Source organism: Panulirus ornatus, chromosome 44 (assembly GCF_036320965.1).
Source record: "Panulirus ornatus isolate Po-2019 chromosome 44, ASM3632096v1, whole genome shotgun sequence".
Taxonomy (NCBI): domain Eukaryota; kingdom Metazoa; phylum Arthropoda; class Malacostraca; order Decapoda; family Palinuridae; genus Panulirus; species Panulirus ornatus.
In genome coordinates, this window is record NC_092267.1 from 4,820,342 (window position 1) to 4,848,271 (window position 27,930).

Consider the following 27,930-nt stretch of genomic DNA (forward strand, 5'->3'; position numbering starts at 1 on the left):
CTTCCGCTTCCATGGTTCCATCCGCTGACAGATCCACTCCCAGATATCTAAAACACTTCACTTCCTCCAGTTTTTCTCCATTCAAACTCACCTCCCAATTGACTTGACCCTCACCCCTACTGTACCTAATAACCTTGCTCTTATTCACATTTACTCTCAACTTTCTTCTTCCACACACTTTACCAAACTCAGTCACCAGCTTCTGCAGTTTCTCACATGAATCAGCCACCAGCGCTGTATCATCAGCGAACAACAATTGACTCACTTCCCAAGCTCTCTCATCCCCAACAGACTTCATACTTGCCCCTCTTTCCAGGACTCTTGCATTTATCTCCTTTACAACCCCATCCATAAACAAATTAAACAACCATGGAGACATCACACACCCCTGCCGCAAACCTACATTCACTGAGAACCAATCACTTTCCTCTCTTCCTACACGTACACATGCCTTACATCCTCGATAAAAACTTTTCACTGCTTCTAACAACTTGCCTCCCACACCATATATTCTTAATACCTTCCACAGAGCATCTCTATCAACTCTATCATATGCCTTCTCCAGATCCATAAATGCTACATACAAATCCCTTTGCTTTTCTAAGTATTTCTCACATACATTCTTCAAAGCAAACACCTGATCCATACATCCTCTACCACTTCTGAAACCGCACTGCTCTTCCCCAATCTGATGCTCTGTACATGCCTTCACCCTCTCAATCAATACCCTCCCATATAATTTACCAGGAATACTCAACAAACTTATACCTCTGTAATTTGAGCACTCACTCTTATCCCCTTTGCCTTTGTACAATGGCACTATGCACGCATTCCGCCAATCCTCAGGCACCTCACCATGAGTCATACATACATTAAATAACCTTACCAACCAGTCAACAATATTATACTTTGTAATTTGAGAGGTGTACCGTATCAGAATGGAATGGTATTTGAACCTTAAGCATAGAAAATGCTCCCAAGATTTTAACCAGGCATGATGATCTGATTGAGGTGATCATTAAAAGGGTGGAAAAGGACTGTGGAGTGTATGTCACGTAAGGGAGGATATTAGAAATAGGTATTAAGGAAACAGAACATCTCTAAGAAATATCAGATAACTAAATGACTAGCTTACGATTGAAATAGGTAGAAAGTAGGGATGTATTATATTTTACTGTGATGTAATCTTTCTCACTAGTGTTTAGGGTAGACAGGCCGCAGTTATGGTGATTTTTATGAGATGGAGTGTAATCAGGAAATTGTATGGCATGATTATGTTATTTTGCATGCTACAGATCTCTCTCTCTCTCTCTCTCTCACACACACACACACACACACACACACACACACACACATACATTAGAATTATAATTCACTGTGAGAATATGGATGTTTTGGTGATGCTGTTGTATTTTTGTAGCAAAGGATCTCTAACTGCTGAGGGCTAACTGTATGTTGGACAAACAGGAAAAAGCCTATAAATTCTTTTTTTGACAACCGAGAGAGGACATGCACTGATTGATTCTGAGGATTACAGACTTTTCAGTCTCAACCTGCATTTGATTTTCATCATGGAGATCTGGTGTGGAAATTTCGTAATTTTACTTAACGAATTATCTGTTTAAGACTGCTGGATCTGCCCAGTGATAATTCTTACAGACATTCATTGATCTTTTGTTGTTGGTATTTTATGAATATAGTAAGAACCTACCCACTCTGTCATAAAAGGATTGAGATTAGGATAACTTAATTGGTAAGTGCTAATACAGTAGATGCTTTTTTAATGAGAGGTACTTGTTATGCTTGTAGAGCATTTTGAAATGCTTCACGAATTGTTTACAGTAATTAAAGTTGAATTGGAATGATTACACTCAGATGTGCATTTGATAGGTGTCAGTTAATGTAGGCCAGCAACATTAGAAGTGTTTTGTGTACAAAGAGTTTGTGATATTAAAAGACTGAATAGATTTGGGAATAAGAAAGTCTGGTGAAAGTTTTACATTGAAGAAGAAGTATGGATGGAGTGGGAAATAATGAAATATGTGAGAGGTATTGTGTTATAAGGGTGTGTATATAATAAAACAAAAGTAGAAATAAAGAAATGGTATGGATGAACATAGAGTATGGATTCATGGAGAGTATCTTGAGGATCATATTTGTATGAAGTGGATAGATATAAGTGTTAGAACCAAGTCAGGCAGTATGAATATAAAAGGAATGCTAGTAGTCGATTAGACTGCAGAGATTGTGGAGTTGTTGAGGAGGTTGATGCATGAGATGCAATGTAGTCTGGTGGGAAGAGGAATTTTGTAAGGGATAAGTAACTAATATGTTTTCTTTAGAGAGTTTCGTAGAGTCTCTAAGTTACAAAGTTTGAAGTACAGGATGAATATGTTCATTTCTTTGTTAGACAGTCAGGAATTTAGATAAAAAAGTATTATTTATTTCACTAATAGATTGCAGGTATGGTGAATTTTCTACAAGTTTAACAATCTTTTACTTTTTCTGTATGATTGAAAGCAACTATCTCTTTGTAGGAAGATAAAGTGCTTCTTTTCTAGTTATATATTGATGAGCTTGAATATGACACTTAAGGTTACATGTTTCTTGTGGGGATGCCATTGAAAAGTTATGCCATAAAAGTTAAAGATGTGTTTTAATGTGGAAAATGGAGGCTTTGGAAGTTTTGTAAGATTTCATAGTGTGGTCATAGCAGCTTGAAGGACCTTTATTCCTTCCCAAGTGTTTGCAGTGCATTTTTGTACGTGTGAGGCAAGTACTTGCAAACTTCAGCGACATACAGTTGCATGCAGAGTTACAGAGTAAACATTAAGCTGTATGTGATTACCATTTTAGGTGTAATGAGGGTTAAGGAACTTTTTACATCATTCTGAGAATCAAATTTATGATTTAAGTTTATGGCAACTTTCATGAATATATGATCTACTTTTAAAGGTAGATTTTCTTTTCTTTTTCTTGTTGCCAACAGAACAAAAGAAGAATTCTACTCTTCGTGCATGGGATGTAAAGAATTGTGTGAGATTGTTGGCTGCTGCAGGTTTAGGATTCATAGAATGCCCAGCTGAAGATCCTAGGGTTGCATCTTGGATGTTAGATCCAGGAGCAAAGGAACTGAATATCTGTAATTTGGTAAGTGTTATACTTTAAAACAGCAGGTAGCACAGATATAATTTACTCTACTGTATGTGTATATCTGTTTAACATATGTGCCTTTATGCATTTGTAAAGTAGGTTGATCATCTAAAATATTCATTTTATCTGTCCTGTCTTTGTGTGTTCATTACATAAGTTTCTACTGAAAGTATACTTTCGTTTGTATGCCGATGTCACCATATGCAACTCATGCTGAATATATTCTAAAAGACAGTTCCAGTACAAGCCTTAACACTATCCACAGGTAATGAGTCACAACTTGGAAAGTCTTCCACTGTTAAAGGGAATTGGAAGCTCTTGGGGCTTAGAAAGTCTAGGAGTAAACACCAAAAATCCTGGATCTTGTCGTGTTAGAGCAGCCACAGAAAGTGTTGTTGTTTTTCACCTCATGGCAGCACTCAGAATGAAATTACAAGAACTAGGGATGCTGCAGTCTTTTGTAAGTTATTTAAAAAAAAAGATTGAATGTTGCATTTGCAGGTATGATTAGGCTTCTCTGCCCTTTACCAGCTAGCAGAACTGGGATTGCATACCCAATTTCTGGAAAATAATTGCCTGTAAATGTTCATGTCTATGTTTATATTGTATGATCCTCCCCTTGGAGATGGGAAAGCAGCTGATGGTTATGGATAGAAAGATGGATAGAATTCATTGATGTCTACTGTAAGTGATACAAAAGAATACCTGTTATAAAGAGATCACTTGTTTAGAACTGTTTGTAACAAAACAGTACTAGCATGTCTGGAAAATATTTCGTTAGTGATTAGGTAATACATGTAACACCACAAGACAACTTAGGGAAATGTTTATTGTTGATATATATGTACTTGTTTATCTGTCAATCCACAATGCTGTTTCTTGATGTACCACAAGTTAGAAAACCACTTTTGTATGGTATTCCTCATGAGTCCAGTTGTAAAATACAACTTTGACTTTACCTTTTTGTTTACTCTTTCACTGATTATACATTTTGTGCTCTTTTTTGCTAGATATGCCTCTTAGTGTACTGTTTTACAGATGCTTTTTTCTCTGATCCTTAAACAATTATGCCTTTTTGTGTATTCTTACAGATTATACCCTTTTGTCTACTCTTTCACCAATCATGCCTTTTTATTTGTGAAAATCCCGTTACAGTATTTTCTGCAGTTCGATACTTTAAGATGATTAGCAAATTGAATGGCTGCATGGGGAGAAGAAGGCCATTTTAATAAAAAAATGGTTGTATGAATTTCTTTCATATTATTTTTGTCAGTTTTGAATTATGATTTTGTCTTCCTCGTAATGTACTCTTTTACTGATAAATGAGTACCTTTTACTTCTTGTAGTTTTAAAATAAGTGGATTTAATGACTGTTGGGGAGGAGAAAACCATCTTAAAAACTGTTCTTTTATAATGTTTTTCACTATCACCATTATTTGTTACATATATTACCAACTTCCTGGCCTTTTTTGTTTTAAACCATTAAAGAATTTTGTCATAAAGAATCAGGAAATGGTTTTGTAGAGGAAAAAGAAGGTTTCAACTGAATGGTAACCTTGTGTATGCATTCAGGTTGATTAGCGTATGCTTCATCATATATGCTATGAAAAGAAATTTTCTTATTTTAGGATGAGGAATGCTGTTTGATAACTCTGCATAATTTGACTTCATTTACAGACAGACATTGAGATGACAAGTGTGGTGGCATTAGCATACATGGAGCTCACTGGTATGGGGTTCAGTAATCGTGAGTGTGAAGCCCAGAAATCGATAATGCAGGTACTTTTTGCTGTTATTATTTTAGCATCAAGCTGTTAGAAAGGTTTATGTGCACATGGAATATACATTGTCTCTTAAGGTGATGTATTGAATTTGATCAATATTATGCTTATGAGCAGGAATGGTACACTGCAGGAATGAGGGCAACTTAATATGTCTGTCTGCTCATACAAAGGAACCGCCTCTTTCTTTCTTCGTACTTAATCGTCGTTTCCCAAGTTTGCTAAGTAGCGCTTGAAAACAGACAAAGGACACATCCACTCACATGTACATACATTTACATATGCACACATACATATACATATTTATTTATTTTTTTTTTTTGCTTTGTCGCTGTCTCCCGCGTTTGCGAGGTAGCGCAAGGAAACAGATGAAAGAAATGGCCCAACCCACCCCTATACACATGTATATACATACGTCCACACACGCAAATATACATACCTACACAACTTTCCATGGTTTACCCCAGACGCTTCACATGCCTTGATTCAATCCACTGACAGCACGTCAACCCCGGTATACCACATCGCTCCAATTCACTCTATTCCTTGCCCTCCTTTCACCCTCCTGCATGTTCAGCCCCCGATCACACAAAATCTTTTTCACTCCATCTTTCCACCTCCAATTTGGTCTCCCACTTCTCCTCGTTCCCTCCACCTCCGACACATATATCCTCTTGGTCAATCTTTCCTCACTCATTCTCTCCATGTGCCCAAACCATTTCAAAACACCCTCTTCTGCTCTCTCAACCACGCTCTTTTTATTTCCACACATCTCTCTTACCCTTACATTACTTACTCGATCAAACCACCTCACACCACACATTGTCCTCAAACATCTCATTTCCAGCACATCCATCCTCTTGCGCACAACTCTATCCATAGCCCATGCCTCGCAACCATACAACATTGTTGGAACCACTATTCCTTCAAACATACCCATTTTTGCTTTCCGAGATAATGTTCTCGACTTCCACACATTCTTCAAGGCTCCCAGGATTTTCGCCCCTTCCCCCACCCTATGATTCACTTCCGCTTCCATGGTTCCATCCACTGCCAAATCCATTCCCAGATATCTAAAACACTTTACTTCCTCCAGTTTTTCTCCATTCAAACTTACCTCCCAATTGACTTGACCCTCAACCCTACTGTACCTAATAACCTTGCTCTTATTCACATTTACTCTTAACTTTCTTCTTTCACACACTTTTCCAAACTCAGTCACCAGCTTCTGCAGTTTCTCACATGAATCAGCCACCAGTGCTGTATCATCAGCGAACAACAATTGACTCACTTCCCAAGCTCTCTCATCCACAACAGACTTCATACTTGCCCCTCTTTCCAGAACTCTTGCATTCACCTCCCTAACAACCCCATCCATAAACAAATTAAACAACCATGGAGACATCACACACCCCTGCTGCAAACCTATATTCATTGAGAACCAATCACTTTCCTCTCTTCCTACACGTACACATGCCTTACATACTCGATAAAAACTTTTCACTGCTTCTAACAACTTGCCTCCCACACCATATATTCTTAATACCTTCCACAGAGCATCTCTATCAACTCTGTCATATGCCTTCTCCAGATCCATAAATGCTACATACAAATCCATTTGCTTTTCTAAGTATTTCTCACATACATTCTTCAAAGCAAACACCTGATCCACACATCCTCTACCACTTCTGAAACCACACTGCTCTTCTCCAATCTGATGCTCTGTACATGCCTTCACCCTCTCAATCAATACCCTCCCATATAATTTACCAGGAATACGCAACAAACTTATACCTCTGTAATTTGAGCACTCACTCTTATCCCCTTTGCCTTTGTACAATGGCACTATGCACGCATTCCGCCAATCCTCAGGCACCTCACCATGAGTCATACATACATTAAATAACCTTACCAACCAGTCAACAATACAGTCACCCCCTTTTTTAATAAATTCCACTGCAATACCATCCAAACCTGCTGCCTTGCCGGCTTTCACCTTCTGCAAAGCTTTTACTACCTCTTCTCTGTTTACCAAATCATTTTCCCTAACCCTCTCACTTTGCACACCACCTCGACCAAAACACCCTATATCTGCCACTCTATCATCAAACACATTCAACAAACCTTCAAAATACTCACTCCATCTCCTTCTCACATCACCACTACTTGTTATCACCTCCCCATTTGCACCCTTCACTGAAGTTCCCATTTGCTCCCTTGTCTTATGCACTTTATTTACCTCCTTCCAGAACATCTTTTTATTCTCCCTAAAATTTAATGATACTCTCTTACCCCAACTCTCATTTGCCCTCTTTTTCACCTCTTGCACCTTTCTCTTGACCTCCTGCCTCTTTCTTTAATACATCTCCCACTCAATTGCATTTTTTCCCTGCAAAAATCGTCCAAATGCCTCTCTCTTCTCTTTCACTAATAATCTTACTTCTTCATCCCACCACTCACTACCCTTTCTAATCAACCCACCTCCCACTCTTCTCATGCCACAAGCATCTTTTGCACAATCCATCACTGATTCCCTAAATACATCCCATTCCTCCCCCACTCCCCTAACTTCCATTGTTCTCACCTTTTTCCATTCTGTACTCAGTCTCTCCTGGTTCTTCCTCACACAAGTCTCCTTCCCAAGCTCACTTACTTTCACCACCCTCTTCACCCCAACATTCGCTCCTCTCTTCTGAAAACCCATACAAATCTTCACCTTAGCCTCCACAAGATAATGATCAGACATCCCTCCATATACATATATATATATATATATCCCTGGGGATAGGGGAGAAAGAATACTTCCCACGTATTCCCTGCGTGTCGTAGAAGGCGACTAAAAGGGAAGGGAGCGGGGGGCTGGAAATCCTCCCCTCTCGTTTTTTTTTAATTTTCCAAAAGAAGGGACAGAGAAGGGGGCCAGGTGAGGATATTCCCTCAAAGGTCCAGTCCTCTGTTCTTATCGCTACCTCGCTAATGCGGGAAATGGCGAATAGTATGAAAGAAAAAGAAGATATATATATATATATATATATATATATATATATATATATATATATATGATAAAATTATCAACAATAAAGTTATATCCCTGGGGCTAAGGGAGAAAATATACTGCCCACGTACTCCCTGCATCTTGTGTAAGGCGACTAAAAGGGTAGGGGGCGGGGGGCTGCAAATCCTCCCCTCCAGTTCTACTTTTCCAAAAGAGGGAACAGAGAGGGTGGTCAAGTGAAGATTTTTCTCTCAAAGGCTCAGTCATCTGTTCCTTACGTTACCTTGCTATCGTGGGAAATGGCGATTAAGTATCAAAACATCCACAAACACACACTCATATATATATATATATATATATATATATATATATATATATATATATATTTTTTTTTTTTTTTTTTTTTTTTTTTTTTTTATACTTTGTCGCTGTCTCCCGCGTTTGCGAGGTAGCGCAAGGAAACAGACGAAAGAAATGGCCCAACCCCCCCCATACACATGTACATACACACGTCCACACACGCAAATATACATACCTACACAGCTTTCCATGGTTTACCCCAGACGCTTCACATGCCTTGATTCAATCCACTGACAGCACGTCAACCCCTGTATACCACATCGCTCCAATTCACTCTATTCCTTGCCCTCCTTTCACCCTCCTGCATGTTCAGGCCCCGATCACACAAAATCCTTTTCACTCCATCTTTCCACCTCCAATTTGGTCTCCCTCTTCTCCTCGTTCCCTCCACCTCCGACACATATATCCTCTTGGTCAATCTTTCCTCACTCATTCTCTCCATGTGCCCAAACCATTTCAAAACACCCTCTTCTGCTCTCTCAACCACGCTTTTTTTATTTCCACACATCTCTCTTACCCTTACGTTACTTACTCGATCAAACCACCTCACACCACACATTGTCCTCAAACATCTCATTTCCAGCACATCCATCCTCCTACGCACAACTCTATCCATAGCCCACGCCTCGCAACCATACAACATTGTTGGAACTACTATTCCTTCAAACATACCCATTTTTGCTTTCCGGGATAATGTTCTCGACTTCCACACATTTTTCAAGGCTCCCAAAATTTTCGCCCCCTCCCCCACCCTATGATCCACTTCCGCTTCCATGGTTCCATCCGCTGACAGATCCACTCCCAGATATCTAAAACACTTCACTTCCTCCAGCCTCTCACCATTCAAACTCACCTCCCAATTGACTTGACCCTCAACCCTACTGTACCTAATAACCTTGCTCTTATTGACATTTACTCTTAACTTTCTTCTTCCACACACTTTACCAAACTCCGTCACCAGCTTCTGCAGTTTCTCACATGAATCCGCCACCAGCGCTGTATCATCAGCGAACAACAACTGACTCACTTCCCAAGCTCTCTCATCCCCAACAGACTTCATACTTGCCCCTCTTTCCAAAACTCTTGCATTTACCTCCCTAACAACCCCATCCATAAACAAATTAAACAACCATGGAGACATCACACACCCCTGCCGCAAACCTACATTCACTGAGAACCAATCACTTTCCTCTCTTCCTACACGTACACATGCCTTACATCCTCGATAAAAACTTTTCACTGCTTCTAACAACTTTCCTCCCACACCATATATTCTTAATACCTTCCACAGAGCATCTCTATCAACTCTATCATATGCCTTCTCCAGATCCATAAATGCTACATACAAATCCATTTGCTTTTCTAAGTATTTCTCACATACATTCTTCAAAGCAAACACCTGATCCACACATCCTCTACCACTTCTGAAACCACACTGCTCTTCCCCAATCTGATGCTCTGTACATGCCTTCACCCTCTCAATCAATACCCTCCCATATAATTTACCAGGAATACTCAACAAACTTATACCTCTGTAATTTGAGCACTCACTCTTATCCCCTTTGCCTTTGTACAATGGCACTATGCAAGCATTCCGCCAATCCTCAGGCACCTCACCATGAGTCATACATACATTAAATAACCTTACCAACCAGTCAACAATACAGTCACCCCCTTTTTTAATAAATTCCACTGCAATACCATCCAAACCTGCTGCCTTGCCGGCTTTCATCTTCCGCAAAGCTTTTACTACCTCTTCTCTGTTTACCAAATCATTTTCCCTAACCCTCTCACTTTGCACACCACCTCGACCCAAACACCCTATATCTGCCACTCTGTCATCAGACACATTCAACAAACCTTCAAAATACTCATTCCATCTCCTTCTCACATCACCACTACTTGTTATCACCTCCCCATTTACGCCCTTCACTGAAGTTCCCATTTGCTCCCTTGTCTTACGCACCCTATTTACCTCCTTCCAGAACATCTTTTTATTCTCCCTAAAATTTACTGATAGTCTCTCACCCCAACTCTCATTAGCCCTTTTTTTCACCTCTTGCACCTTTCTCTTGACCTCCTGTCTCTTTCTTTTATACTTCTCCCACTCAATTGCATTTTTTCCCTGCAAAAATCGTCCAAATGCCTCTCTCTTCTCTTTCACTAATACTCTTACTTCTTCATCCCACCACTCACTACCCTTTCTAAACAGCCCACCTCCCACTCTTCTCATGCCACAAGCATCTTTTGCACAATCCATCATATATATATATATATATATATATATATATATTATATATTTTTATTTTTATTATACTTTGTCGCTGTCTCCCGCGTTTGCGAGGTAGCGCAAGGAAACAGACGAAAGAAATGGCCCAACCCCCCCCCATACACATGTATATACATACGTCCACACACGCAAATATACATACCTACACAGCTTTCCATGGTTTACCCCAGACGCTTCACATGCCCTGATTCAATCCACTGACAGCACGTCAACCCCGGTATACCACATCGCTCCAATTCACTCTATTCCTTGCCCTCCTTTCACCCTCCTGCATGTTCAGGCCCCGATCACACAAAATCTTTTTCACTCCATCTTTCCACCTCCAATTTGGTCTCCCTCTTCTCCTCGTTCCCTCCACCTCCGACACATATATCCTCTTGGTCAATCTTTCCTCACTCATTCTCTCCATGTGCCCAAACCACTTCAAAACACCCTCTTCTGCTCTCTCAACCACGCTCTTTTTTTTTCCACACATCTCTCTTACCCTTACGTTACTCACTCGATCAAACCACCTCACACCACACATTGTCCTCAAACATCTCATTTCCAGCACATCCATCCTCCTGCGCACAACTCTATCCATAGCCCATGCCTCGCAACCATACAACATTGTTGGAACCACTATTCCTTCAAACATACCCATTTTTGCTTTTCGAGATAATGTTCTCGACTTCCACACATTCTTCAAGGCCCCCAGAATTTTCGCCCCCTCCCCCACTCTATGATCCACTTCCGCTTCCATGGTTCCATCCGCTGCCAGATCCACTCCCTGGGGATAGGGGAGAAAGAATACTTCCCACGTATTCCCTGCGTGTCGTAGAAGGCGACTAAAAGGGCAGGGAGTGGGGGGCTGGAAATCCTCCCCTCTTGTTTTTTTTTCATTTCTCCAAAAGAAGGAACAGAGAAGGGGGCCAGGTGAGGATATTCCTCAAAGGCCCAGTCCTCTGTTCTTAGCGCTACCTCGCTAATGCGGGAAATGGCGAATAGTATGAAAGAAAGAAAAAATATATATATATATATACATTACTTGCATGAGAGGCAAGTGTTTCGGGAGCAGCTGAATGAGTATGTTAGTGGTTTTGATGCACGAGACCGGGTTATAGTGATGGGTGATTTGAATGCAAAGGTGAGTAATGTGGCAGTTGAGGGAATAATTGGTTTACATGGGGTGTTCATTGTTGTAAATGGAAATGGTGAAGAGCTTGTAGATTTATGTGCTGAAAAAGGACTGGTGATTGGGAATACCTGGTTTAAAAAGCGAGATATACATAAGTATGTGGTATACCGGGGTTGACGTGCTGTTAGTGGATTGAATCAAGGCATGCGAAGCGTCTGGGGTAAACCATGGAAAGCTGTGTAGGTATGTATATTTGCGTGTGTGGACGTATGTATATACATGTGTATGGGGGTGGGTTGGGCCATTTCTTTCGTCTGTTTCCTTGCACTACCTCGCAAACGTGGGAGACAGCGACAAAGCAAAAAAAAAAGAAAAAAAAAATACATAAGTATACGTATGTAAGTAGGAGAGATGGCCAGAGAGCGTTATTGGATTACGTGTTAATTGACAGGCGCGTGAAAGAGAGGCTTTTGGATGTTAATGTGCTGAGAGGTGCAACTGGAGGGATGTCTGATCATTATCTTGTGGAGGCTAAGGTGAAGATTTGTATTGGTTTTCAGAAAAGAAGAGTGAATGTTGGGGTGAAGAGGGTGGTGAGAGTAAGTGAGCTTGGGAAGGAGACTTGTGTGAGGAAGTACCAGGAGAGACTGAGTACAGAATGGAAAAAGGTGAAAACAATGGAAGTAAGGGTAGTGGGGGAGGAATGGGATGTATTTAGGGAATCAGTGATGGATTGCGCAAAAGATGCTTGTGGCATGAGAAGCGTGGGAGGTGGGTTGATTAGAAAGGGTAGTGAGTGGTGGGATGAAGAAGTAAGATTATTAGTGAAAGAGAAGAGAGAGGCATTTGGACGATTTTTGCAGGGAAAAAATGCAATTGAGTGGGAGATGTATAAAAGAAAGAGACAGGAGGTCAAGAGAAAGGTGCAAGAGGTGAAAAAGAGGGCAAATGAGAGTTGGGGTGAGAGAGTATCATTAAATTTTAGGGAGAATAAAAAGATGTTCTGGAAGGAGGTAAATAAAGTGCGTAAGACAAGGGAGCAAATGGGAACTTCAGTGAAGGGCTCAAATGGGGAGGTGATAACAAGTAGTGGTGATGTGAGAAGGAGATGGAGTGAGTATTTTGAAGGTTTGTTGAATGTGTTTGATGATAGAGTGGCAGATATAGGGTGTTTTGGTCGAGGTGGTGTGCAAAGTGAGAAGGTTAGGGAAAATGATTTGGTAAGCAGAGAAGAGGTAGTAAAAGCTTTGCGGAAGATGAAAGCCGGCAAGGCAGCAGGTTTGGATGGTATTGCAGTGGAATCTATTAAAAAAGGGGGTGACTGTATTGTTGACTGGTTGGTAAGGTTATTTAATGTATGTATGACTCATGGTGAGGTGCCTGAGGATTGGCGGAATGCGTGCATAGTGCCATTGTACAAAGGCAAAGGGGATAAGAGTGAGTGCTCAAATTACAAAGGTATAAGTTTGTTGAGTATTCCTGGTAAATTATATGGGAGGGTATTGATTGAGAGGGTGAAGGCATGTACAGAGCATCAGATTGGGGAAGAGCAGTGTGGTTTCAGAAGTGGTAGAGGATGTGTGGATCAGGTGTTTGCTTTGAAGAATGTATGTGAGAAATACTTAGAAAAGCAAATGGATTTGTACGTAGCATTTATGGATCTGGAGAAGGCATATGATAGAGTTGATAGAGATGCTCTGTGGAAGGTATTAAGAATATATGGCATGGGAGGCAAGTTGTTAGAAGCAGTGAAAAGTTTTTATCGAGGATGTAAGGCATTTGTACGTGTAGGAAGAGAGGAAAGTGATTGGTTCTCAGTGAATATAGGTTTGCGGCAGGGGTGTGTGATGTCTCCATGGTTGTTTAATTTGTTCATGGATGGGGTTGTTAGGGAGGTGAATGCAAGAGTTCTGGAAAGAGGGGCAAGTATGAAGTCTGTTGTGGATGAGAGAGCTTGGGAAGTGAGTCAGTTGTTGTTTGCTGATGATACAGCACTGGTGGCTGATTCATGTGAGAAACTGCAGAAGCTGGTGACTGAGTTTGGTAAAGCGTGTGAAAGGAGAAAGTTAAGAGTAAATGTGAATAAGAGCAAGGTTATTAGGTACAGTAGGGTTGAGGGTCAAATCAATTGGGAGGTAAGTTTGAATGGAGAAAAACTGGAGGAAGTAAAGTGTTTTAGATATCTGGGAGTGGATCTGGCAGCGGATGGAACCATGGAAGCGGAAGTGAATCATAGGGTGGGGAGGGGGCAAAAATCCTGGGAGCCTTGAAGAATGTGTGGAAGTTGAGAACATTATCTCGGAAAGCAAAAATGGGTATGTTTGAAGGAATAGTGGTTCCAACAATGTTGTATGGTTGCGAGGCGTGGGCTATGGGTAGAGTTGTGCGCAGGAGGGTGGATGTGCTGGAAATGATATGTTTGAGGACAATGTGTGGTGTGAGGTGGTTTGATCGAGTAAGTAATGTAAGGGTAAGAGAGATGTGTGGAAATAAAATGAGCGTGGTTGAGAGAGCAGAAAAGGGTGTTTTGAAATGGTTTGGGCACATGGAGAGAATGAGTGAGGAAAGATTGACCAAGAGGATATAAGTGTCGGAGGTGGAGGGAACGAGGAGAAGTGGGAGACCAAATTGGAGGTGGAAAGATGGAGTGAAAAAGATTTTGAGTGATCGGGGCCTGAACATGCAGGAGGGTGAAAGGCGGGCAAGGAATAGAGTGAATTGGATTGATGTGGTATACCGGGGTTGACGTGCTGTCAGTGGATTGAATCAGGGCATGTGAAGCGTGTGGGGTAAACCATGGAAAGTTGTGTGGGGCCTGGATGTGGAAAGGGCGCTGTGGTTTCGGGCATTATTGCATGACAGCTAGAGACTGAGTGTGAACGAATGGGGCCTTTGTTGTCTTTTCCTAGCGCTACCTCGCACACATGAGGGGGGAGGGGGATGGTATTCCATGTGTGGCGAGGTGGCGATGGGAATGAATAAAGGCAGACAGTGTGAATTGTGTGCATGGGTATATATGTGTGTGTCTGTGTGTGTATATATATGTGTACATTGAGATGTATAGGTATGTATATTTGCGTGTGTGGACGTGTATGTATATACATGTGTATGGGGGTGGGTTGGGCCATTTCTTTCGTCTGTTTCCTTGCGCTACCTCGCAAGCGCGGGAGACAGCGACAAAGCAAAATAAAAAAGATAAAATTAAAGAATACTTGCATTTACATACACATGCATATACATATATACGCATGTACATATTTATACTTACTTGCCTTCATCCATTCCCTATGCTACCCTGCCCCACAGGAAACAACAAAAATGTGTGAAGGAAAAGAAAAAACATAACATATACATTCTCTTCTTTTTTCCCCCCACACCCAATTACAGCTCTCTGCATCAACAAGGTAGTGCCAGGAAACAGATGAAGAAAGGTCACATCTGCTCACACTCATTCTTTATCTGTCATGTGTAATTCATAGAAACTACAGCAACCTCTCCACACCCAGGCTCCACAGACCTTTTCATGGTTTACCCCAGATGCTTCACATACCCTGATTTAGTCCATTGACAGTATTTCGACCCCAGTGTACCACACTGTTCCAGCAGAAATTGGTATATATGGTAACATTGACACAAACTTTTCCTCTCCCTCCTGCATCAAGTTTGCTGCAGGATAACTGAGAATGACTGTCTTTTGGAAGCCACTTGCATCCATACTTTTCCCCTTCCCTACTTCACCTTGGATTATAGCCAGTTGTTCATTTGGTAAAGAATTTCGTATGTGAATGTTAAATGTCAACTAACTTGGACATGATAGTATCTGGTCAGCTTATTTAAGGTGAAAACAAATCGGTTTATCATGAGAGGTGAATGCATATATAGCCTTGTATTTGGCAAAGTTCCTTTTATAGATGCTGGATTTTGGAAGAGAAGAGTGTGAGATCAGATTTTTGCACCAGAGGAGATTGTGGACAATGTTTTAGAGTGAAAGAAGAGAGCTTATGCTGTGCTCATGTGTTCAGGAAAGGCATATGATAAAGTTAGTAGGAAAGCACTTTGAAAAGTTTTAACTTTGTATTGTCTTCATTAGAGGCATGTGAATGATATTGAGAACTTTTTTAATGGAAGCATTGCTATGTAGGAACAGGTAATGAGATGAGTTTTCCATTCAGAACATGTATGGGATTGTATCAAGGCTTTAGAATCACTTTTTTTTTTTATTATATTTGAAAGTAAGGTATAGTGATTGTGGCATACAGTTGAACCACTGTGAAACAAAATAGATCACAACATTTACTCCATGCAGATGATATTCTTTTAGCTTTTGTTATCATGAACATTATTTCCAGTCCATGGCATGGATCAGATACATACAGCCTCTAGAATTACTCATATTCATCACAATGTGTTTATGTGAAGCAAGGACTTCCATACTTGTTAAAATGCATCTTATCTTTACACTTTTCACAGCAAGTTGATTCATCATGTGAGGCCAGTTTACACTCAAACTACCTTTAGACTAAATGCTCATAAAATCTTCCGTTGCATCCAACTTTCATTCATCTAGCATCTTCATCTGAAATATCTCTATCAGTTTTTGCACTGCAATACACTTGAAATCTGCTCACAGATATATAACTCATCTGCAACCTCTCAGTTCTTCAACATGCAAAATGATATTAGATTGGTCTCCCATCCCTTTCAAAAAGAAGACCGACATTGAATTATGTTTACTTTCAGCATCCTTCTCTCAGATGAAATATCATATTGTCGCACTATTTTGTCCACTTCCTCTTGACATGGCCAGTAACCCAGCATCATCTCCACAAAGCAACTTCATGCAACTTTCGTTCTGTTTCTCCATGGTGAACTGTTACATTACAATCACCCTACCTCGCTTTCATCTCACCTACTGATCCATCCTTGAAAACAAAAAACAACCATGGTGACATGACACAGCTCGGATGCACTCCCACATTTATTCTAAACCTCTTATTCCTACCACCACATACTCTCACACATCACATGATTTCTAGGATTGCCATCTACTGAACAGACAAAATAGTTCATTGAATATATTTAGATATACAGCATGTTTCAGTTTACTGACCATTATGATTCTCAAAACAGGCACAAATGACTTCACTGGAGAGACAGGCATATTCTTCTGTAGGTCATCCATTCTCCCTCACATCCCTGGATGAAATTAGTCAAGTGCTGTATGGTGAACTTCACCTCCCATCTCCTGCAGGATCTTGTCACTCTGTCAGGTAATGGACATAACTTTTGATGTTACTCTTCTATGAAAGAGTCATAGAACTAAAAGAACTAAATGCTGTGATTCTAGAATTTCTTTGTTTTCACCATGATTGACTTGGAATAGATTTTTGTACTAGATATACATTTTTTTGTTTAAGTTTTCTTCTGGTTGGAACAGAGGAAAGCGAGGTCGAGGTGGAAGAGGTCGAGGGAATAAGATGATTGGACCAACCAATAAAGAGGCTTTGGATAAGCTTTCACAGATGCACCCTCTTCCTGCACTCATTCTCCAGTGGCGCAAAATAAACTCCTCACTCACTAAGGTAAAAAAATAGTAGCAGCTCTCATTTGGCTTGAACAGTATTGTACACTGAGTTCTTCAGAACATACAAAGTGATACCCCAGCTATTTATTATACATGTATCGAGGACTGGGGGCAGGCATATAACGACACATCGTAGAGTGTCATATCACAACATTCACACTTGAGAATTCGGATATACACTCGTAGAATTACACTAATGCTTTGTAGTAGCAGTAAAATTAATAAATATTTGAATTTCTTATATAGTACCAAGAATATTCTTTTCCTTTGATAATGAAATATTTCATGGAATTGCAAGGTTTTCAGTCACAGTGCATTGTATAATATAGCTAAAGCAAAACAATTTTAGATTCATATCCCTCATGCAAACAAGGTTCGGAAACAGTACTTCTTAACATCTTTTCTAACATGTTTCTTGTTATGACAACTTATTGCTTTCTTTATGCATTTTACAAAGAATTGGTCAGTGTCATTATTATTCATATGATTTAGCAACTTGAAAGCTGTGCTTGTCTCCTATTGCTGTTGTCTTTTCCTTTTCTTTCTTTCAAACTATTCGCCATTTCCCGCATTAGCGAGGTAGCGTTAAGAACAGAGGCCTGGGCCTTTGAGGGAATACCCTCACCTGGCCCAGTTCTCTGTTCCTTCTTTTGGAAAATTTTTCCATGATGGGCAAATTTATAACCTGTAACCTTTGACTATAACTCAGCTTTCATATTGTATTTATCATCTTTGTTACTCTCCTCTAGACCTTCACAGTTAGTTCTTTGTGCTTCTCAGGTGCAGTGACCAAATCTGAGGGCTGTGTTATATGCATTATGAATGGTTTGAAAAACATTTGGTTCTCCTTATACTTTAAAACAATTCAAGTGTTTACTATCAGACACTTTATGTATCTAACATTTCACCTGAGGTGGAGTTCTGGCAACAGTTTAGCTTCAGTATTGACTCCCACTTCCTTTACACACAGTTTCTGTTTCCTGCAAGGTTATATTCATATTGAAGCCTACTTTCATTATGTTCCATCCTCATTACTCTGCATGTACTTGCATTGAATTGGATTTACTTTATTATGCCAACGTTGGCAGTTTTGTAGGTCTCCTTTAAAGTTTATGCAGTCCTCATTGTTCTTTATTTCCTTTGTGAATCTGGTATCATCCATAAACATATTCAATTATGAGTTTTGTTTTAATGGCAAGTCATTTACATAGATGAAGAAGAGCAGTGGTTCTAGACTGAGCCCTGTAGTATGCCACTACCCATTTCAAGACATTTTTTCTGATATATCATTTGTCTGTTTCTATAAATGTAATTTTCCATACAGTAAAGGTTCTTCCCCCTTATGCATGTATGGAGCCATTATTTTTTATCACCCTCCTGTGTGATACAGTTTCAGACACTTTTTGCATTCCATTAACAGGCAGTTCACCCATTTAAAACAGAACTCACTTACTCCTGGAAGTCTGAGAGATTTGTTACACATGACTTCCTTCTCTTGAACACAAGTTGTCTCTAATTTTGGCAATTTCTCATGTGCAACTAATGCAACATTTGTTTCTGATTACCTTTTTGTTTCAATGCTTTACAGATCACATTTGTTAGCATTGATGGTGTACTAAACTGTCTGATATAAGTGTGCTCAGTCACATGCTGATGCAGGAAATATTCTGGTATTGGCTGTGGGAAATTGCATCTCTATGATTCTCTGTTTCTCTATAATTTAAATTTTCCGGATGTATTTCTTTATAAGAGAAGTACCTTATTATTAGAAACTTAACATCTGTGAGGAGAGTGTCTTTCTTTTCCCTGCACTATCCTAATAATTCATTTTATTGTTTTGAGGAATGATTGATTTGGTCGTTGCGGTTCTATGCAGGATAGTAGATCATCAACACCACTATACAAATCTTACTGTTTTTCTTCTACTAATATGCTACTTTATCATCAACAGGTTGTGTATCCCCTTCAGCAGGCACGTGTATGTTGTTCCCGTCTGTCTATGGACCGTATTCATACGCTTACTCACAATTTCACTGCTACAGGCAGAGTTACAATGCATGAACCAAACCTCCAAAATATTCCTAAGGACTTCAATATTCAGGTCAGCAAGCACAACAGTATTATCGTTTAATGAGTAAATATCATTTATACCTATGTATTCACTACAGTAAGGTATGATTATAAATCTGCCTTTTTTTTATACTTAAACACTGTTTCCCATATTGACGAGATAGCTCAAGGAAACAGACGAAGAATGGCCCAACCACCCACATACACATATACGTACATAAACGCCCATATACGCACTTATACATACATATACATTTTAACATACATACACAGACATACATATATACACATGTACACATTCATACTTGCTGCTTTTTATTATATATATATTTTTTTTTAAGAAATGAGTATGGTAAAACCATGGTTATATCACATCTGTTTAGCTCTTCATATGTCTGCAATCACTCTGAATAGCAAAGTGGCTAATGCAAAACATATATGCATATTGGTCTTGACAATACATTCCATTACATCAAATCCTTTAGTATTTATTTTCATATTACCCTCAGGCTTCATTTTATCTATTCGCACCACTCTAGTTTTGAGCTTTTTATCAGTCACAGCAGTTTGATTAATCTTTGCTTCCTTGACCAGATCCTGGATAGGTGCCTGAATGGACGGAAAAATTATGAAAGGAGAATATTGTCATTGCTTACGCATGTGGTAGTGAAAGGAGTGAGGAAGACACTGCAAGTCATTTAGGAGGAACTAAGTTTATAGTTCAGTAACTTTGATGCAAGGGGTTGATTATTAGCAATGAGAGATTTGAATGTAAGAGTGGGTGATGTGGCAGTTAAGGGTATAATTACCCAATGTAAGTGAAATTGATGAACACCTTTGTTAAGTTGTGTGTTAAAAAAGGATTAGTGATGGGGAGGGGGGGGGATGCATGTGCTGTCAGTTGACCGAACCATGTATATGAAGTGGTTAGGGGAAATCATGGAATGGTCTGTAGGGTTTGGCTGTGGATAAGGGGCTCTGGTTTTGGTGTGTTATACAAGACAGCTAAGGAGCAAATGTAAGCTGATGATGCTGTTTTTATCTGTCCCTGGACTCTACCTCATGAATTTGGAAAATGGTAAACAAGTATGAATAATTATAACAGGTTTGAAGTCAGAAAAGAGGATATTTTGTAATGTGATTAATGAATTGATTTGTTGGGTTGAAATTTAGTGAGTATATCATATTTATGACTGAAATAAATTGATGTAAAACTCAGTGAAATTTAAAGGACAACAGAGGCCATGATTATGTAAACAGGAAGTGTACTGTTATGAGTGAATTTTCACTTACTATTAATTTTAGAGAAATATGAATTGTTATGTGCTCTTATGTTATCATTATGTTTGCAAATGTAAGATTAATGATTAACAAGAAAGTATTTGACAGGTGGCAGTAGATAATACCAAAGATTGCAAGAGTATGTCAAGAAGACAGCAACATGCTATGGTAAACTCTCGCATCATGTCTCAATTGGCACCTTTTTTGGTTAGTACTACCTAAGGATTAAGTTAAGGATTTCCTGCAACACTTAGACTTTAATGCTGTGAATAGTGTTAATATAAATCATTCATTAACTGTTTGATTTTGATTTGTTGGAGAAGACACTGAGATAAACAGGCATTAAATTCATTCAAAATGTACCCTCAGACAGAAGAATGTGAAGAACATACAGTCAGCCTGCGTCATGCTCTGGTAGCTAGGTCTGGCAGTGTTCTCCTAGCTGCTGACTACTCCCAACTTGAGCTGAGGTTATTAGCTCACCTGGCATCTGATGAGAAACTTATGCACTTACTAAACAGTGGAGAGGATGTGTTCACAATGATTGCAGCACAGATTCATTTTGTGAATCCTGAGGAGGTGATGCCAAACCAGAGGCAACAAGCCAAGCAGGTATAAAGCTGAATTTTCCATTGAGTGATGGTTGTTCATCACAAAATGTTTACTTATGTGTTAAGCGTAGATTAGTTTCTTAAGTTTTATTCTTCTTGTGCACATCATTTCAGAAGTACCCTGGAATGTACAGTCATTGGTGAACTTGACATGTTTTTCTTATATTGACCTGTTTTCTTTATAAATTTGAACTCAGTTAGCAAATCCAGCTTAACTCACCAATGATTAAGATACTCATGAGTTTCTTCTCATCAAAGCTTGTAGCCCTTTGGTAGTAGCACCCAAGCAGCACTACATGAAAATTATATATTTAGTTCCTGAAAACATGCAATACTGTATATAGCCAGTGTTGAGTAATTTGTAATATTAGGTTGATATGCTGTCAAGAATGTTTCATCTTGTAATTATTAATAAATCTGATCCACAACTTCATTTGGGTAACAATTGCCAAATAACACCATTACATCTCTTTTTCTGTCCATAAACAGTATGGAAAGGACATCGTAGGCATTTGTTTTCAGTTCCCATCAAAAGATTGACGGACAAAAAAAAGCATGTGGTTGATACATTGTACGATCTCTTGCTTACCTTGTTTATTATTTAGGTTATGGCTCACTATTGGTGCCTTACTTAGAACCTCTGAAAACACTGCATTACTGTTAACTTTTGTCAGTGGCTTGTTAAGGATAAGGCACCAAAGGCTAAGAAGTGGCACTGGAGTTCACCAGTTATGGAGACTGTTTTGCTGTTGCCACACCCTTGAGAGAGTTACCAAAGGGAGTGGGCATTAGTGATATAGATAGATAACTGGTGTTGATAGAAGTCTTAAGTATTTCCTAATGAAAAGGGAAATTATTCATTAAGTTGGTTTGTAACTAAGAGAATTTCAGTGTGATTTTAAGTAATGGTATTTGCATGTTTTTATCTCTGTCTAGTATCTGTCACTTATTTTTAAGTCCATTCCTATATACACAGGATGTATCAGTTACATACTGTCTTTCAGGTTGGTCACGCACATCATCAACTCATCCTTTGCAGTAACGTGAAACATGGACTTCCATGTTAATAGAAGCACTTTATGCTTTTTTACCTTACATTCTGAGATGATTTATTATTTCACTCTTAAGATTTTATTGACTCACACAAAGTGATTTCACTCCAACTAGTTACAAATTATTGGAAGAATCTAGCCTCAGTTTGCTCTCTCACTAGATTTATCCATCTCGTCTCTTTTGCAGTCTACTTTTTCTCACTTCACCTATACTGTCATATATCTTGTCATCTGCCACATATTCTATAGTAAATGAATACTGTTGTGGCCACAGCAGTGAATTATTATTTTGATAATGTTTACAGATTTGTTATGGCTTGATTTATGGCATGGGTGCACGGGCACTCAGTGAGCAGCTCAATGTTGATGAAGATGAGGCTGTTACTTTCATGGACAAATTCAGGAGCTGTTTTCTTAGAGTTCAGCAGTTCATGCAGTCTACAGTAGAAAAGTGCCGTAAGGAGGGATATGTTCTTACCCTGATGGGCCGACGCAGATATCTTCCTAACATTACTAGCCAGAATGTGCATGCTCGTGGTGAGTGATAATAATGTATTTAACAGATAGTGACTTACTTGAATTGTGTGTGGTTGAGATGTCTTGCAGTACACTATGATACTGTTATTCTGATGCATAGAGATATCGAAGCCTGAACATGCAGAGGAAGCACAAAAAGGCCAGTAGAATTTAGCTGTGGATAAGGGCTCTGGTTTTGGCTGTACGCAAACGAGGACACTCTTCATTTGTTTCTGGCACTACCTCGTTTCACAGAAATAGGCCCTGAAGTATGAAAAAGAAAAATGATGATAATAACAAATGATAATAATGATAATGATAACACATTTTGTAATTCTTTGCCATTTTATGACTGCAATTATTGGAAATGGTTTGGAGGATAGTTTATTATTTCTTTATGTGTGCTACCACTGTTTCCAGGCCAGAGCGAGCGACAAGCAGTGAATACAGCAATACAGGGTTCAGCAGCAGATTTAGTAAAATTAGCAATGGTGAGAATAAGAGAGGCTCTACGACAGGCTTTCCCAGAGGCCCCCTCTTTCCTTACACAGCCAGTTGCCGACAAGAAAAATATTACTGGGGCCTTTCTTGTTCTACAGCTCCATGATGAACTTATTTATGAGGTATGATATTTTTCGTAATTTGCTCATTTTTTATTCTCCAAATGTGTCCCAATCCAGGCAGCCCGGTAAATGGAGTTGGCAGTAGGTCTTATCTGTTAGAGAGTGACACTTCCAGACAAGCCATTTATTTCTTCACAGCTCACCTGTTATTCATCCTGTCATTCCTCATTGACAGCTACGTTTGATGATAAGTGTTGAACCTCATCAATTAGTCATCCAGCAGCATATGCATTTTCGGTGGGGTTAGTACACACAACTTGAGAGCCTGACGAACATATTGCTACATCAGTGATTGTAGGGGTACTTCAGAGTGTAGAATCTTTTTTACAGGCTACTTTAAAGAATAATAAGTCAGCTGGTTATCTAAAGAGAGGCAACTTATAAAGTTGGTCTCCTATCCTATATACAACATTGTAGAGGGTCAGCCAGCTTAAAGAGAGTTGCAGAAAGAGTTGCTTCTAAGGTTACTCCTTTGTGAATTTGATAGTTTTGGAAGTGTGTTGTTTGTGGATTACTATTCCTCGGCATTCAGATATAAAGTTGGTCAACCTTTTCTTTTTTTGCCATTTTTGTAGAGGGTGGTCTATTGTTTTTGTGAGAATATGTTGGAACAGAGTTGAATACTTTGTTGATATATGTTGCTATCAAAACGTTGGACATTTTATAGAAAGTTCTTCATTGGATTTGTTTAACAGGTAGTGAGTGAAGATGTAATTCAAGTAGCCCAGCTGGTCCAGAGTCATATGGAAGGTGTGCAACAGCTGTCTGTGTCTTTGCCTGTTAAGATCAAGGTTGGTCCATCATGGGGAGCAATGCAGACACTTAATCTATGAGATATATGCTAAAGCACTCTGTGAATTGTAAGTATGTTCGAATTGAAAATTTAGGGATGTGGGGAGTATAACTACAAGAATAATTAGTAAATCTGAGAATAAGTTTATTAGAAGTACAGTACAGTGGTTACATGTATTTACTCCCTTGTATATACACTAGAAGTTACTTACCAAAATATGATAGAACATACAGATAAGAAAGTGTTATTGCTTATCACTTATATTTCTAGGTCATAATCAGGTATTCTCTTCTCAACTTAACATGAGCTTGCTAAAACTAATTTGAGTGTTTATTAATTGCTCAGACTTAACATTGGAGATCATTGTCAAACAGCAGACTTAAATAACAAAGAGAAGTGACTACTTAATCACATCAGAGGACCAGTTATCTCTATAGGTTATTAGAAGCAGTGTAAACTGAAATTCTTTATGTTTCCAACACTCAGCCACTTTGATATAAGAGCAGTATAACACATGTATAATGATAGTAGCAGTAATCATGATATACAATATTGTGATAATAGTTGTAATGTATTAATATGAAAGTACCAGTATAATACCTGTAGTGATGTGCATGATATTATTGTAACAAAGTAAGTGATGATGATAATGTGTTACTAATAGTTGCAGTAAAGATTATATTTTTCAGCCTTAGTAATGATGGTAATAAAAACTATTAGATTTATTGATATTGGTTAGGCTTTCTGTGTTGTGATGTGATAGAGTGGAAGAGTGCTAAAGGGAAAGAAATGATGGAAGAATGCATGAAATAGTGTATGTGAGTGAGGCATGTACGGACAGGGTTAGGTGGAGACTTTTGCTGGGGCCACCCTCTTGATGGGTGCTCCTGGAGGGAACAGACATCAGAGATAGATAGATAGATAGATCGATGACAAGGACAGAGAGGACAGGCCATTTCAGAGCACATTATCAAGTACTTGAAATGATGATAGAGGGAAACACACCGATACATTACAGAGCTCTTCATCCTTAAATCCAGATAACGGGCAGATGGCATCATCCAGCACAGTAAAGAACACTTCGACCTTTTTAATCCAAGCAATGACAGCAGAAGTCCTCATGTCAGTAGAGTACAGGACACTCAGCCTCTGTTCAGGGTTTTGAGGGCAAGTGGCACGGTCCATTGCATTAAAGAGCACATTATCTGTCACTCCTTTTTGCTTCAGATTATCTGGGCAGAAGATGTAAAGGCTATTACACCACACGACAGCTAATTATGCAGTCCAGATGATGAGGGCAGAGGAACACAGTTCAGCACAGAGTGTAGAGCTTGATGAGTGTAGTGGAGCAACATCTACATGAATACTGAGCATTTCATACTTTAATCCATGTTATGAGGGTGCAGAGGTACAGTTCAGCACAGCACAGGGCAATTAATTTTTTCAAACCATTAGGGCAGTGTGTTACATTCGGTATACCGCAGTATTTTCAATACTTTATATTTTGGGGTCAAAGGTTGGCTCATATCATATATAATCAAGATGGTAAGGGTAAAGGAACACGTTCCAGTGTAGTGTAGGGCACATTGTCTTTTACTCCATACCATGAGAGATATATATTATGGTACATGGGGACTTCATCCTTTTATTCCAGATTATGAGGGCAGAAATGCACAATTCAGTGTAGTTAAGAGCACCTTATCTTTTACCACAGCTTCAGCTATTCCAGGTTATAAGGGCAGTTTTTCCTTTCCCTTAGATCATGAGGAAAGAGGGGGAGGTTATATAGTTACAACCCACTCGAGATTATGAGGAAAGATACTTCATCCTTTAATTCAGATGAATGCCACACAATAAAATAAAGTACTACTGTTGTGATGCTGATGAAAGAAGGATAGCCATTTCATTGTATCTTAAACTCATTCACTGCATCATTCAGTACTGGTGTCACCGCTGTTACTTTAGGTACCTTACTTTCCGATCACGGCACTTATCGTTAATGTAGTCATAGTAATTTGTACCATTGTGCTCTGACAACCACTGCTCCTTCAAGGTTAGTTTTCGTTATTTCTGACCTGGCACAGGTCACTGTTACTTACCCTGTAGGTAATAATTATCTTGCTGTGATTCAACAGGAATGATACAAAATTCTAACTATTATTATTGGCTGAGATGTTTAGATGTAAATTGAGGAAGTATTATGCAGAAAGAAAAGATAAGATTGCTCCTTACACATGTATTGAGGTTCATAGGTGAAAATTGTTAGTGCAGGGATATTTACGTTGCAAGATACTTTTCCTCTCGGGCCTGAACTGTTGATCAACTCAGTATTCCTTATTGTTGCTGTGTTGAAATGATTACTTAAGCTAAAGTGTCTGTGGTAAGCAGTGAAGTGTTCATGCTGTCATCAGAGAAAATTCAGCTGGATACATAGTAGCAAAACGAAAAATTAGAGTCTCAAGAATTAGTTGATTCTAGAAGTGCATCTAAATTGCATGTATGTAGACTGGAAGCAGATTTTGGAAACATGGGATGCCTTGTGCTTGCATTGTATGAAATGAGCTAGTAACCAATAAATGGTCATTTGAGGTGATTGTGTAGTTACTGTATTATTCCTAGTTTGGCTTGCTATTGGACCCTGTGGTTCGGTGTGATTTTTCAGTGGGAGCTTTAGTAATTTTTACTTAACCCAGTCTTGGCATGAAAAAAGTCTCATGTTCAACAGTGATTTTCAGGTCCAGTTCTGAGTACTCTCCACCTAGAGTGCTGGTTTCATCATGGAAAGTTGGATGATATACCAGTGATATATAAAATCAATTTGCACAGTATTCTCAAGGATATTTCTTTTGAAACTACAGTAATCTTTTTGTGATTATTTTGATATATTTGCAAACCCCTGTGTTTTTATGTTTTGCATACTACAGTTTTGTCCACATTGATGTTACTTTGAATCTTTTCCATATATCATAATCAGTAGTGATGAAATTTTTAGCTTTTTTGAAAATCCAAAGATGTTTGAGATATATCCTAACTTTTTAGTATACTGTCATTTACGTCATGATATCAATATGAAGTCCTTTTATCACTGTAATTTTATATAGTATGATTTTACATTGATATATATGTATCTTTAATCATCAGACAGTGTTTGATAAAGCATACACAACAGATTTTATCTTTTTATTAGTATCAGAAAAAGTACAGAGAACAGTAAGTGGGATGTTATTTTAGCCTTTTAGATTAATATCTTTACAGAACAAGATGAATATGTAGAACATAAACCTAAGTTATTTTTGACAATTGTATGTTAAGAATACATGAAGTAAGGCTTTTATAGCAAAGAGTGAAAGTTTTTTATTTGTTACTTACACTGTACAGAAATGTTTGAGATCATGTTGTTTTGAATATGTTAAGTAAATTAAACCCATGTTTCATCTGTGATAATTTGATGTATACTATTAAAAATATTACTTGGCATGTTTTGTCATTTCTCTAAAATATTCCAGCAAGTCTCCTGATACCATAAGTCAGACATACTTGAAGTTAACTAATGATATATTAAGTTAGGCTTTGAATTATGAGATAGTTGTCAATTGATTTTGAAATTCAAGGCAATAATAATGTAGTATGGCTTATTTATTTTATTTGTTTACTTATAGTTACCTCAAGACCAATTTATGTGAAAAAGTGCTAGTATTACCCAG

General features: G+C 38.8%; 1 protein-coding gene across 1 annotated transcript in view; it reads left to right on the forward strand.

Annotated features, from left to right (window-relative positions):
• The window catches only part of LOC139762685 (DNA polymerase theta-like), a 90,687-nt gene extending 62,986 nt beyond the window's left edge, over positions 1-27,701 (forward strand). The window contains exons 23-33 of the mRNA XM_071687645.1: positions 2,990-3,150; positions 3,419-3,613; positions 4,831-4,932; positions 16,827-16,966; positions 17,134-17,278; positions 19,232-19,381; positions 20,740-20,838; positions 21,001-21,243; positions 22,600-22,831; positions 23,231-23,433; positions 24,129-27,701. Of these exons, the coding sequence (XP_071543746.1) occupies positions 2,990-3,150; positions 3,419-3,613; positions 4,831-4,932; positions 16,827-16,966; positions 17,134-17,278; positions 19,232-19,381; positions 20,740-20,838; positions 21,001-21,243; positions 22,600-22,831; positions 23,231-23,433; positions 24,129-24,266 (1,808 nt within the window). The 3' untranslated portion in view covers positions 24,267-27,701. The remainder of the gene's footprint in view (positions 1-2,989; positions 3,151-3,418; positions 3,614-4,830; positions 4,933-16,826; positions 16,967-17,133; positions 17,279-19,231; positions 19,382-20,739; positions 20,839-21,000; positions 21,244-22,599; positions 22,832-23,230; positions 23,434-24,128) is intronic.
• Positions 27,702-27,930: the final 229 nt, after the last annotated feature.